This window comes from Pleurodeles waltl, chromosome 11 (genome assembly GCF_031143425.1).
Source record: "Pleurodeles waltl isolate 20211129_DDA chromosome 11, aPleWal1.hap1.20221129, whole genome shotgun sequence".
Taxonomy (NCBI): domain Eukaryota; kingdom Metazoa; phylum Chordata; class Amphibia; order Caudata; family Salamandridae; genus Pleurodeles; species Pleurodeles waltl.
This window is the reverse complement of record NC_090450.1, coordinates 829725953-829741365: the sequence shown is the minus strand read 5'-3', so window position 1 is coordinate 829741365 and position 15413 is coordinate 829725953. Positions and strand designations below refer to the sequence as shown.

General features: G+C 45.5%; 1 protein-coding gene across 1 annotated transcript in view; it reads right to left on the bottom strand.

Annotated features, from left to right (window-relative positions):
• Positions 1 to 15413, bottom strand: part of PITPNB (phosphatidylinositol transfer protein beta) — a 348647-nt gene that overhangs the window by 212519 nt on the left and 120715 nt on the right. The window contains exon 5 of the mRNA XM_069214679.1: positions 397 to 404. Within this exon, the coding sequence (XP_069070780.1) occupies positions 397 to 404 (8 nt within the window). The remainder of the gene's footprint in view (positions 1 to 396; positions 405 to 15413) is intronic.

Here is a 15413-nt window from a genome sequence, read left to right as displayed (position 1 = left end):
GGAGACAGGCACATAAAACATTGCTGGAAGATGAAGCAAAGCCAAGCTTCAGTGCATGCATGTGAGCTTTAAGAGGGGGTCTGGAAGCAGTTGGATGTGTTCTTCATTACCAATATCAGCTTGATTATTTTCCACCATCTTCAATCAGATCACATTGTATATGCGGTTATGTCAAAAAGGACAGGTTATAGAGAGCTAATAGACTGAATATGTAGACATTGGTGGTGTGCTTCTAAAATTTTAAAACAAAAAAATAACACTCTGAATACTCATGGAACTAGAGTTGAATTATGTACAACCATTATGTAATTGTGAAGAAACAAAGTAATAAAGACTGGGCACAGGAAAAGAAATGGCATGTAAATAAAACAGTAAACTCTTAATTTGTCCACTTACTGTTACAACTTCGATGTGAAGATCAAGCAAATTAGCAAAAGGGAAAAAGAAAATGTATTTAGTAGCATGTCAAATGGTACTAGTAAAAATAATTTGTTGACTATAAATTGCAAGTACCAAAACATTTTGCACGACACTGTCCGATTCACTACAAATTAATAACTCACAAATGCAAGTTATAGCGCATGGGACAACATGTCCAAAAAGAACGGGCTCCATGAAAAACATCAGTCATTTGAAGTAAGTTGAACAATGCGGGACCAGTCTATTACCTGTTCTAGATGCATGCTCAACAAGTTTCCCTTATCAGTTTTACATCATAATACACATAACAAAGAGATTGCCAGTGCCACTAATGATACAATAGATTTAGTTTTTATGTTATTAATAGCAAAATATGTAAACACATTTTTTTACAAAACTTTGTGCCAGATGTATGAAAAAGTTTTGCACTCGCAAACGGTGCGAATCGGTAAATTCGGCCGTTTGCGAGTGCAAAACAGTGGTCTGCGATGCATGAAATGCATTCGCAGACCACAAATAAGAAATCGCAAAAATTGCGATTTCTTGTGTTGGGACCTGGAAATTGCGAGTCGCAATTTGCGATTCGCAAATTCCAGGTCACAAGGCTATGCTGGAAAAAAATAGCCAATTGCGATTTTTCCAAAAAAAGGCATTTTGCACTTGCAAAATGCCATGATATGCAACCAGGTGGTAACCTGGTGCAAAATTTAAAAATGCAGTAAAACTGCATTTTTAAATTGAACATGTAAAGCACACATGCCCTTTTGGCATGTGTGTACCTTACATGTTTAAAAAAATGATTTTGGGGTGCAGGAGAGGGGGCCTTAGGCCCCCAGCACCCTGGCCTTTTGCATTTCCAAAATTGCGATTTTGGAAATGCTAAAAATTCACAGCTATGGGCCAACAGGCCCATAGCTGCGAATGGGGCCGGTATCGCAATTTGCGAATCGGTAATAACATTTGCGATTTTTAAGAAATCGCTATTACCGATTAGCAAATGTGATACATGGCCCTTTGCGAGTCGGTATTAGCGATTTCTTAAAAATCGCTATTACTGAATCGCAATGGGCCGTGATGATACATCTGGCCCTTTATTACTTATCAGAGTGTTGATTGTAGCAAATGTTGACAATAAAATCGGTTTGGCTTTTACATTACATTATAGTGTGCTGATATAGATGAGTATGTTATTTTGTTTTTAAACTTACATGTAGGTAGATTGGTAGTGCAGTCATACCATGGTATTCAATTCATTCAACTTTATTTCGGTTCAAAGAACCATACAAGTACATTGTATAAAACATAAAAAAACGTGTTAAAAGTACAATTCAATATGATACAAGTAAAATAAAATAACTAAAAACATGTTTGTCAGTTCCGAGGGTGAACCAAATGGGGTTACCCCAAACTAAATACAGAGGACTGCAGCCTAAAGTGCAAATAACAGGGGGACTAGGAACAAGTCCACTAGGAACTAGGGATTTATTTTTTATAAACATCTAGGTATGGGATGGGCATTGCGTTGCCCTGACCTGTCCCTCCCAAAAATATTTATTTATTTATATAACAACTCAGACTTTCTGCCCTCCTTTGAGGTAAATGGGGGAAAATAGTCCCCAATCTGCGCTACAGGGAGGAAAGCCCACTAGGCACCAGGATTTTTGTTATTCATCTAGCAGTGGGGGCTGCCCAAAATGGGCATGGCAATGCTCCCCAAAATAAATTGGCACTGTCTTTCTGCCCCCTGGGGGCAGATAGCGATTATTACCTCTGATCTGCCCCCAGGGTGGGCAGAAAGCCCCCTCAACACCAGGGAAGCATTATTTTATATTTTATTTTTTTTAAACAGAGGGGTAGGTGCCGGCCACCACCATGGGCATTGTTATGCCCCCACACCAACTGAAAGGGGCAACAGTCTTTCTGCCCCCACCACCTCTCTACAGAGTAAAGCATCTCAGCCCAATGGTAAACAAGAGGACATTTGAATCTTTTGGGTTTTGAATTTACGTATGGGCCAAGAGAGCTTAGTTAACTCTCAATATTGTCACACTTGCATTTTTGCCCTTTTTGGACTTGGGTACGCTGCCACCTGGAAAAATCTAACAGACCCAGACAATTCTGAAAACTAAACATCCCGGGGAGTCCAGGGTGCTGTACTTCACATGCACCCCACACCATTTTCTTACCCATAAATCCCAGCAAACTTCCAACTTTGCCTGAAATCATGCATTTTCTCTACATTTCTGTGATGGAAACTCTGGAATCCCCAGGATTATCACCCAGCATTGCCCCAGCTGTACTGATACCAACTCTGCCCCACTTGCGTGGGTGCCCAAAGTAGCCTCAGTCTAAAAATATATGAAAAAACACCTTTTGGAGCTGCTTTGGTTCCCCCCTCAATTTCTACATATTTTTGGCCCTTCCCTGCTGCAGGCACTTGGCCCACACACACAAGTGAGCTATCATTTTTATCAGGTGGAACACTGGGTGATAGGAAATTTGGGTTGGTGCGGTGATCCTGCAACTTTTCCGCACAGAAATTGTGACTTTTTAGCTAAATTTGAGGTTTGCAGGGGATTCTGGGTATGAAAACGTGGGGGGGAAATCGAAGCAAACCACATCTCCCTGGACTCTCCCAGGTGTCTAATTTTCAGAAATGTCAGGGTTTGGTAGGTTTCCCTCAATGGCTGCCAAGCCCTAGATAAAAAACGCAGGTGGCGCCACATATCTATCACACAACAACCTGTTTTGCAAAAGGGTTCCTGCGTTTTTGGCCTCAGACTCAACGGCCATTTAGGGAAAGCTATCAAACCCAAACATTTCTGAAAACTAGACACCTGGGGAAGTCCAGGGAGGTGTGGTTTGTGTGATTCTCCCAACTTTTTCTTACCTAGAATCCCCTGCAAACCTCATTGTACCAGCACACATTTCCTACCACCCAGCATTCTCCTCAGTCTCCCAATAAAAATATTATATTGGTCCTGTTAGGAAAATGGAAATAGTTAACATTTAAAGGAGGGATGATTTGGCAAATGGCTGCTACATGCCTTAGGCATGGTATTTTAAGAAGCCGTCTTGGACTAATGGCCATAATTATTTCTATAGGTGGGAGCATTGGGGGGGTCAAATGGCTGCTACTGTAGTGTAATTACATGTGTTGAAGAAATGGGCATGACTAGTTTTTAAATGGGAATGATGGGGTTCAAATGGCTAGTACATTTACCTGGTACTCTTATTGAGTAAATGTGGAAGGCAAGTTGGCATAGCCGTGTTCTGTATGGGTTACTATGGTTGTTACATGGCCATTCAATCTATTTGAAAATGTATTAGGATTGTTCATGGTAGGAAATAGGGATAGGGATTTCTACATCAGGGATGATGGGCATGAAATGGCTTTGAAATATACGTACCACTGTATTTTCATGATTACTGTAAGGAGGTAGTAATAGCTTCTTTACTCACGGGGATTATGGGTTTTAAACAGTTGTTGAACACAGTTTCCCTATATTTTAATGGTCCTGTTAGGAAAATTGAATAGATAATGTTTAAATGGGGAATTGTGGGAGTAAAGGGCTGTTACATACCCTGGGGTTGTACTTACATAGCTCTCTTGGAATAATGGCCATAATGATTTCTGCATTGGGGATGATAGGTTGTTACGGCTGTTGCATATATCATTGTAGTGTAGGGATGTTTGTTGAAGAAATAGGCATAACGTGTTTTTTTTTAATTGTTATGATGGGGCAAAACGACTGGTACACATACCTGATACTGTTATTCAATAAATGTTCAAGGTAAATTGGCACAGCTGTGTGCTGCATGGGGATTATGGATGTTACATAGCCATTGATTATATATGGGACTGTATGGGGGTGTAAACGTCTATTACATATCCTGGGCACAGTATGTTATGTAGTTTTCTTGGGATAACGGCCATAATCATTTCTGGGGGGTGATTGGTATTAAACGGCTATGGGGGGGTGATTGGTATTAAACGGTTATAACCTGTACCTTTCACTGTAGAACAGTGATGTACACTGAGGAAATGGCCATACATTTTTCTTACATGGGGTTAATGGGGGTTAAGTGACTGGTATATATTCCTCATACTGTTATTTAGTAAATGTGTAAGGTCAATTGGCATTGCTGTGTTCTGCATGGGAGATTATGGGAGTTACATGGCCACTAAATATATTTGGCATTGTATTAGGATTGATCCAGGTAGGAAATAGGGATAGGATTTTTTGCATAGGGGATGATGGGTGGTTAAAGACTTGTACATATACTTGCCACTGTATTTTCATGAATATAATAAAGAAATGGTGATAGCTATTTTACTCACAGGGGATTATGGGCTTTAAACGGGTCTTGAACACAGTTTCCCCGTATAATGCTCTTGTTAGGAAAATGAGAATAAATATTGTTTACATGTGGAACTTATATCTTGACGATATGTATTCTACTTTGCAATGGAGTCTAGATACCGTCAATATTTTTGTTATGATTAAAGTCCTCTAACAGCCCTGTGAAGTAAAGACTGTTGGAGGCAGACCTGTCATTCCTCCCACCTAATTTAGCATGTTTAGCATGGAGGTGCCTCGTTCTTTATCAGGATTAGCCAGGCAAATCGCTCCACCAACTAAGAACGGCCATGCCCCACCACCCACATAATCGAAAAAAGAGCTATAAAAATGTAAATTCTTTCTTTGTCCCAGATGGGGGAGGTTTCCAATGTTGAGTCAATTTAGCCACAGGCTCCAATTCTGGTGGTGCTCTTCTGTCAATTCCTTTAAGTTTTAGCTTTGCAACTTTACTCCCCCTGAAACTCAAAGACTTTGGTTTCCTGGAAGCTCTTCAGTCCATCATGGGAATAACGCTGCCAGATCGCCAGTTGGCATCATTTATGGTCAGAACTACGATGGTATCCGATTGTCATCAGACCTCTGATCTTTGTCTTGATTAATGAAAAAATAATTGCTCAATACTTGTGCTTTGGTTCATCATGCACTAGTCCAAGAATTGCACCTCTAGTGGCACAGTAGGAATGCCGCCAGCCATAATTCTTAGTCCTGGCCCCAGCTCCGAAAACCAACCAAATAGAACCAGAGTACTAAGTTATTATTCCTAGCTGAAATATTTTGGCAACCAGCCTGCTTTGAATACTCCCCAACTTTTTTCAAAGAAAACGCTTCAGACCACCAGGATACTCAACAAAGAGCATCAAGGGGTTGCACAGAGGCAAGATCCAGCAGAGGTTGTAGCTCATCTTGAGACGGACCGCCAGCTCGATCCCAAGATCCAAATATGAGCTTTTTAACTGCAACAACTTTAATATACGCTATTGGAGCTGGAATTAACGCTGCTGTAGGCACCAGACCCAGACTTGCCCTCCAACAGATCATCTTTAAAGAATTTAAAGTGTACTTATTACAATTAGAGGGCCACAAATAAGTTTGGTATTGCTATTTGTCGTTGCCATCACCCTATGTTGGGAGTGGGTAATTTGCATGCCTGTGGCCTTCCATGGATGTTCTCAGGCTCCCTCTCCGGAATTGAACCCTGATTCCCAGTTACTTGTGGTCGCCATGATAGGCACAGAAAGTACCATCAAAAGTTGATAGGTCAAGCATACAAATGTATCTTCATCATAGGGATGTGTGATTGACCTAAGATTATCTAGGGTCACCAAAGGAGCCGGGTGAGCCAGGATTAGCCTTGGTTTGTTAAATGACAAGTGCTGGCGACAAGTTCTGAGGCAGCAATCGTAATCAGTGCGGGGATCTGGCATTCAAAGGCAATAGTTGCAGGTCAGAAGCAGAATGTGCTTAGACCACTATACGTCTCCATCACTGGTCAGGGGAGCAACATGCTCTCCTGACTGAAACTGGGCTGTGAGGTTCACAGGCTGAATCAGCAATCAGACGCATTCTGATCTTTGTCAACAACTAGCTGCCAGACTCTCAACTGGCAGAGGCCCAAGGCAGTTTGGAATAAAGGAAAGTCTTTCATGGCTCTGAGACTTCAGAAAACAGGAGGCAAGCCGGCAAGCCATTGGAGTCACTCTGGGTTCAAATGAGATGGGCCAAGTCCTGTTCCTCAGCAGGGCAGAGATCAGCAGGCAGCAAGGCAGCTCAGCAAAGCAGAGAAGCAGATCCTTGGAACAGTAGTCAAGACAAATTGTCAATCCTTTCAGTACAGCAGTCTTTACTCCAGTGGAGTTCTTCCCAGGTTCAGTAGTGTATTGATTTGGTGGGGGTTAGAACCCCAGTACTTTTACCCAAAAGTGCCTTTGATGTAGAGACTCAAAGGAACTCTGAAGTGCACAAGGATACCTGTTAACCCAGGCCTGTCTGCCAGGCAATTTGTGGGGGGTAATCAGACCTTTGTGAGGGGTCAGGTCACTACCCTTTGAAGTGTGTGAGCCCCTCTATTCCTGCATGCCCAGGGAGACCCATCAGTATGCAGATGAATGCACATGCAAATGAGTGTCCTGTGTTGTGGCTGTCTTGAGGGAATGCACAAATGTAGCTGCCACCCCGCCCAGTGCAGCGCAGGAGTGTATTATTTGAGGCAGGCAGTCAGGCATACAGAGCAGTAAAGACAGAGAAACACTCACTTTGTAAAAGTGGCATTTCTAAAATAGTACTGCTAAATCTGACTTTACCAGTAAAAAGGATTTATCATTACCATTCCAATGATATGAAACATAATGTAACTACTTCTTTCTGATCAGGAATTACACCTTAAACATATATAAGGCATTCCCAATGGTGGCCTAAGAGAGGAGTTGTCCTCACAGTAATGGAAAATGACTTTGGGGTTTTTTCACTACCAGGACATATAGAACTTAAAAGTATATATCCTGCCATTTACTTACATAGCACTCTGCCCTATGGGTTACCTATTGCCTACTTTAGGGGTGACATACATAACAAAAGGAGAGTTTAAGGCTTGGCAAGGAGTTTTAAATGCCAAGCTGAAGTGGCAGTGAAACTGCACACACACATGCTCTACAGTGGCATTCTTGCAATATGTTTAAGGGCTACTGAAGTGGGTGGCTCAATCCTTGCTGCACGCCCACTAGTAGCATTTAATTTACAGGCCCTGGTTATATGGTATACCACTTCAAAAGAGACTTACAAATAGATTAATATTCCAATTGTGTATGCACTAATGTTACCAGGTTTAGGGGAGACGCACATGCACTTTAGCACTGATCAGTGATGGCAAATTGCTCAGACTCCAAGGCCAACAAAAAGATACAGCAAAAAAGTAGATGTAAACAGGAAAAATGATGGGGGAAGACCACCCTAAGAAGATGGGTCTAACACTGATTTAATGAGCCATTCGCAATTTCACTATACCAACCTTGTGTACTTACACGTGCATAGCTTAATGTGTTTACTCACAGGCCCACCAGCCATCTGGCCCACCCGCCCACCAGTAATCTGGTTGGCCAGCCCAGTTGCCAGATGGTCTGGACCGACCTAGCGAGCAGATGGCTGAGGCCAATCCAGCAAACAGATGGCCTGGGTCGACCAGAGCGACCGAGACCTCAAGCCCACGGCAGTCAGATGATAACAAGAGTGGCCATGCATTCTGAGGCAAGTACTCGGAAGGCTACTTGCCTCCTGATGACTCTTGCAATGTGGGGAGTTGGGATTTCGCTTTGGCCATATGTTCGCCCTGCTGACCTGCAATCAATCATGCCCCCATCCTAGCATCAGGCTTTTAAGGTTGGGGGACTGGGGAGGAGGGAGGGGGATGTCAGCCCCTGTGCTGAATGGCACATTGTGGAGGGGGGCTCCTGTGAGGGGTGGAGGGGGGCAGCCCCTGTGCTGGGTGAGGTTTTAAATCCTTAGCTCCGCTCCATGGGACAAGGACAATCCATGTACCTGGCAATGAAGGAGGGTCGCCCTACCCACACATCGGCCGTCTCCCACCGTGCTCGACCCCTGCACTTCGAGAGCACCTGCCTTAAGAGGCAGCCCAGCCATTCCAGTCGCTGGGGGTAGTCCAAGCCTGCCCTGGTAGGAGACGCTGAAAGTGAAAAGCTGCAAGGCTTTCCCCTCCTGCACACCCCCTCCCAGAAGCAGTTCGCACCGGCTTCGAGCAGGGGGCACAGCGCCTACTCCAAGATGAGCTGAGGCTCCCTCGCAGTCTTAGCTCCCTCCCATCCAGCCTGCACTGCAGCCCAAGAAGGGCCATTCCTCAGTTGCCCTAAACCCATGCACAGGAGGGCCCAGATGGCAGGGCCTTAGGGGGTGGTCCTAGCCAAGGGAGACACTACAATCCGTTCCCCCTGAGATCATGCTGGGTGAGCATAGGTTCCATCTCTGGAGAGCTTTCCATTGCGCCGCTCCTGTGGGTTCAGAGATTTGGTGTATGGGCTTGGCTGAGGAGCTAGTGCAGCAAAGCTACCAACTGCGGGGTTCTGACTGAACACCTCAAAGTCACAATCTCCCCTAAACCGTAATGATGCCGCAGTGCCATTGACCCTCAGTGAGCCTAAGATACCTGGTCTCTGGGCGTGTGCATAGGGTTGCTCACTTGGGGACTGTAGTGCAGACAGAAAGAGGCTGCCTTAATCGCCCTTAGTGCAACGCATGTTTGTGGGAAACATGGTGCTAAATCAGAGCAGCTACCTTGCTGTGATCTATTGAAATTAATCCTCTGAGCTAAACATTTCTCTCTGTCTGTGGTGCTCACCCCCTCACCACACCCAGGGCTCCCTCTGCCGCCAAGGAGCAACACAGGGAAGCAGGCCTGCGGGGGCCACCTCCACAACGTGCCACCCAGCATGTGACTCCTCCACCTCACACCCTGCACTGCTAGATGCCGGGACAGGGGACATGATTCCACACAAGTCAGCAGGGCTACCAGATGGCCAGAGCGGAATCCCTCCCTCCTCACAGGAGTCACTGGGAAGCAACTAACCTCCTAAGTGCTTGCTTCAGAATGCACTTTTGTCATCGTCAGACTGCCGTGTGCCTAAGGTCTGGGTTGCTCTGATCAGCCCGGGTCACCTGATCCCTGTGTAAGCCCGGGCCATCTTGCTGCCGAATAAACCTGGGCCATCTGGTCGCCAAGTCTGCCTGGACCATTTTGTCACCGGGCTGGTCAAGTAGATGGCTGGCCGAACAGATGGCTGGTAGGTTGGGCAAACAAACGGCTGGCAGGCTGGCCTGAGGGTCAACTCTGACATTCCCCCTCCACCCCTCTGGGTTCCGTAAGCATACATTTTGTGGGGGCGGGCTTACTAGTCAAGGAAAATCAGCCTCCCAGCAGGCCCAATGGGAGAGGTTTTGGGGTGGCCTGGGCTTAACCCTTCTTGGCTCTCCAGACCCAGGATTTGAAAAGATGGAAGGCATCCACCCAAGGAAGCACCCTCAGTTCACAGTATGGTGGTGGCAGTCACCAGCCACAACAGTGTGCATGCAGACCAGGCAGCACTGTATTGCTCCCCCACTGGGTTTGGGCCTAGAGCGGAGACCAGCCCTGCATGAAGGCCAAACCCATGGGGTGCCAATCTGGAACACATGCCCAGAAGAACTCCAAGAAGCCCTCAGCAGATGCCTGGGCATAGTCTCGAAGGACGTGACTATTGATGTCCTGCACTACCCAGTAGGTATCATCTGCAGGCCCAGCACAAGGCTTACTGTTCGCTGTCACGCACCCCACCCCAACAAGGGTGGGCCTGGCAACACAAACGGCAGGCTCGAGAACCCGTTTTCCCCTTTCTCAGGCATGGACTGAAGCCGTGGTCATGACCTTAATCAGAGATTCATCAAGGCCCAGGCTCCATTCACTGGCACTCTCTGCCACAAAGCACGGGGCAGGACTCCACGGCCCCAGACAGGGCAGCCTGCACAGGGACTCTTTATACAGGCTGCTTTTTTGGAAACACCTGATTGTGCACCCCAGGTCAAGGCTTCCAAGCCACAAAGTGTAAGGGATGGGGTTCCGCAGCGTGAGGCAACCAGCTGGCCCTGGTCTGCAAGCCCACTGAATCAGCAGACCTGGATATGAACCAGGGCTTAATTCTCTGGTCTTCCGTGTCGCACAGTGCCCAGGATTAAGGGAGTGAGGGGAGGTGGGGAGGAACTTTGACTGTGAATCACACCAGAGCTCCGGCTGGCCATCAGTGGAAGCCTTACACCGGGATGACTATCCTGGTCTGCAAGTCGCAAAGCACCCAGGACAGGCTCCCACTGGCCTGGGGAGGTTTCCTCTCCTTTTCCAGGGCCAGAGCTTGGCCCCTTTGTCGGGTTCAGAAGCCCTGACTGGGCCCCGGGCCAGGGCTCTGGCTGGCCCTGACCTGGCAGGCCCTGGGCTGGCAGCCCCCTTCCTAGGCTCCATTCTCAGGTTCCCATGTGGCAAAATCCCCAGGACAGGATCGTGCAGGCCCATGGAGTCCTCCGCTGGCGGCCCTGGTCAAGAAGCTCTGACCAGGCCCCCAGTTCAGAGCTCCAGGCTGCCCGTGGGGCGGTAGCGCAGACCCAAGGCTCCCTTCTCTGGCTCACTGCCTGGCAAAGCACCCAGGATGGGGTTCCACGGGCTTGGGGAGGGCATCTCTCGCTTCGCAAGCATGTAAAGGTGCCTCCCAGGGACAAAGTTCTGTCGGGCCCCCCTCACCTGAGACCCATTTGGGGCTTCATAAACTGGGCCTCAGAAGCCTTTTTGTAAAGGGAGGCTGCAAACAGATGGCTGTCCTTCGAGCCCAGACATCTGGTCAATCTGAGCCCTCGGGCATCTGGTCGTGCACTCTGTGTTCCTATGGTGTACACAGATACCTGGACTGCCCTTGCAGTTCCTATAAGGGCCTGTTTCCTTCTTCAAGCCTAGTGAGGGCTCCAGGCGGTCAGGCGCATTTGCACTGATGGTTCCCTCCATCATTCAGTGCACACAGATTACAAGAAAGAGGAGTAGCCTCCCTCTAGATTATTAGGCACAGGCACTCCAGATCCCGGGCCCAGGTCCTTGACTGCCTATCAGCCCTGTCTGAAGGGCCTTTCATCCAAGCGTGCCTCTGCAGAAAGCAGACATGGACATTAAGCCGATGCCCGCGCACAGAGAGAACTACCCTGGAAGGGTCCGGCCAGCACCATACTTCAATCAATTGGGCATGCTTGGTGCATTTAAGGATGGATTGCTTTGTTAACCTTGGCAGATGTTACCACCAGGGACCGTTTGACTTGAGGGTCTGCTTTCAAGGAGGCCCTACCCAGCAAACCGAGGGCTGATCAGCCTGGCAGCTTTCACCCCTCCAGTGGCCTGACCAGATTGGTTGCACCAGGACTCAGATTACTCCTGGTGGTCTAGACCTCGTAAGCACATCGTCACTCTCCTTCATAAAGCGCAATGCCACAGAAGCTCGGGAACAAATGTTCAGTGCAGTGTTCCCAGTACCCGTGCGCGTCACTCAGGCTGCGCCTCAGCATACTTCTCCCTTTCATCATGGTAGAGATACCCAGGTCCACTGGTGCCCATTCGACCGGCCTGTCCACCTGCAAGCCCCTTCCAAGGCAGGGGCTTCCCCCATACAGCAGGCTTCCGAGTGGTATGAAGGTTAGTCCGGGACGGGTACGCATCTCCCTCAAACTCTATCCAGCAGGTGCCGCTACCTGGTTGACACTACCAGTAGCATATTCTTGTCTCAAAGATTAAACTATGCGGCTGCAAGTACACATGCAAGGTATAATGAAACTGCGAAAGGCTTATTAAATCAGTGATTGCTCATTTGATCACTTAATCTGTTACTCAGATAACCTTGGTAAATCTAGAGCTACTACATGCCGATGAGCACTGACCTCCCGGGTTGAATGCATTCAACAAACCAAGACCAATACTGGCTCAACTGGCTGCTTTGGTAACTTTAGATGATACTGGGCCGATCACAAGTTCCTCTGATGGCGACAAAACATTCAGATGCCTGCCTTATACATTTTTGATAGTACTTTCTGTGTCTGTCATGATGCCCACAAGAAACAGGGAATCAGGGTTCGATTCTGGAGAGGGAGCCTGACAAACAGCAACCACATCCAAGGAAGGCAAAAGGCTGCAAATTAGCCACTCCCGACTCGGGGAGGTAGTGACGACACGTAACAATATAGAACTCTTTTGAGGCCCGTCAACTGGAATGAGTACACTTTAAATCCTTTCAGGAGAATTCATTAGAAGGCAAGCCTGGTGCGAGCAGCAGCAGTTATTCCAGTTCCAAGAGCGAATATTAAAGTTGTTGCAGTTAAAAACCTTGTATTTGGATCTTGGGATCGAGCTAGCGGTCTGCCGCAAGATGAGCTACCATATGTGCTAGCCCCTGCCTCTCTGCATACCCCTGATGCTCTTTATGTGTGTCTAGGGGACCCAAAGCTTTTACTTTGAAAAAGCAGGCCGGTTGCTTGAATATTTCAGCTAAGAATAACAAAATAGTACTCTGGTTCTATTTAGTTGGTTTTCGGAGCTGAGGCAATGATCTAAGAGGGACGACCAGGGGCATATGTATTTTGCCGCTATAGGTGAAATTCTTGTACCGGCGCAAGACGAACCAAAGCAAAAGTATTGCCAAGAATGTTTTCATTAATCAAGAACAAAAGTCGGAGATTCAAAGACAATCAGATACCATTGTACTTACACCAGCAGTGTTATTCCCATGACCCGCTGAGGAGCTTCCAGGAAACCAACGTTTTTGGGCTCCTGTGGAATGTACGGTTGCTCAGTTGAAACTTAAGTAATTGATGGAAGAGCACCAATTCTTTTTGTGGCCGGGACAATGACAGATTTATAAATTTTTTCAATTCAGTGGCTGGTGGTGGTGCATGGCCGTTCTTAGTTGGTGGAGCAATGTGTGTGGTTGATCCCGATAACGAAAAAGACGCCTTCACGCTAAAAATGCTAAGTCTTAAATTAGGTGGGCAGAATTAGAGGTCTGCCTCAAATAGCCCTTACTCAACAGGACCGTTGGAGGGGGTGTAATCACGGCGGGTGCAGAGTGGTCTCCACTCTGATTAAACCTAAGGGCGGGCTGCTTTTAAAATCGGTAGGGCGGAAATGAATCTTCACGGTACGTATACTCTACTACAACAGAGAATACTTAGCGGCAAGATATACATCCTCCATGTAAAAATTATATATTCTAATTTTCCTATTTCCTACCAGGACTATTATAATATAGGGGAAACTGTGTTCAGGAGCTGTTTAAAGCCCATAATCTAATGTGGGTAAAATAGCTATTCCTATTTCTATACACTATTCATGAAAATACAGTGGCAAGTATATGTAAAAGCCATTTATTGCCCATCATCTTTGTTGCAAAAAATCTCTAACACTATTTCCTATCTGTATAAATCCTAATACAATACATATATTCAATGGCAAAGTAATCTCCATAATCCCAAATGCAGAACACAGCTATGCCCAATGACCTTCAACATTTACTACACAACAGTACCAGGTATGTGTACCAGCCATTTAACATCCATTATCCCCATGTATGAAAAATGCATGCCCATTTTCTCAACATAAGTCACTACACTAAAGTGACAATACATGTTATAGCCATTTAACACCCATCATTCCCCACGTAGAAATCATTATGGCCATTATCCCAAGAGAGGTACATAAAATATTGTGTCCAGGATATGTCTTTTACCCCCATAATCTCCCATGTAGACATTATCTAGTCCCATTTTCCTAACAGGACCAATATAACATATGGGAAATTAATTCCAACAGCTCTTTAAAGGCCATCACCCTGTCAATAAAATGGATATTATCATTTCCTTGTAGTATTAATGAAAATACAGCAACAGGTGTAAAATAAAGCCATTTAAGGCCCATCATTTTGGATAACAAAATCCCTATTCCTATTCCTATTTCCTACCTGGAAAAATCCTCATACAGTCCCAAAAATATTCAATGGCCATGTAACCCCTATAGTTCCCCATTTAGAACACAGCTATGCTTGCTTACCTTCAATATTTACTAAATAACAAAAACAGGTATTTGTACCAGCCATTTAAACACCATCATCCCAATTTAAAAAATCTTTATGCACATTTCTTCAACTCATGTCACTGCACTACAGTAGCAGATGTATACGACAGCCATTCAAAACCCATCCTCTCCCATGTATAAACAGTTATCTCCATTACCATTTCCTAACAGGAAAATGGAAATACAGTGGTAGGTATATGTCAAGGGCATTTAACGTCCATCATCCCTGATGTAGAAAATCCCTATTCCTTTTTCTGACATTGAACAATCCTAATACATTTCCAAATGTATTCAATGACCATGTAACCCTCTTAATCCCACATGCAAAACACAGCTGTGCCCACTTACCTTCATTATTTACTAAATTACAGTGCCAAATGTATATCCCAGCCATTTAACCCCCATCATCCCTATTTAAAAAATATCTATGCTAATTTCTTCAACACACCACTACACTACGGTGGAAGATGTATGCAACAGCCATTTAACATCCATCGTCCCCCATGAAAAATGTATTATTCATTATGGCCATTACCATTTCCTTACAGTAATATAGAAATACAGTGGTAGGTATATGTCAAAGCCATTTAATGTCCATCATCCCCAATGAAGAAAATCCCCATCTCTAGTTCCAATCTTGAACAATCCTAACACATTTCCCAAAAATTCAATGCCTCCCCATTAAAAAAAATAATGATGCCCATTTCTTCAACTCACGTCACTACACTACAGTGGCAGGTGTATGCAACAGCTATTTAACACCTATCATCCCCCATGTAGATATAATTTATATAGGGGGAAATGTATTCAACAGCTGTTTAAAGCCTATAATCCTCTGTGAGTAAAGTAGCTATTACCATTTTCTTATATTTATCATGAAAATACAGTGGTAGGTATATGTCAAAGCTATTTACCGTCCATCATCCCCGATGTAGAAAATCCCTATCTTGTTTTCCTACTTTGAAGAATTCCTAAACATTTCCAAATATACTCAATGG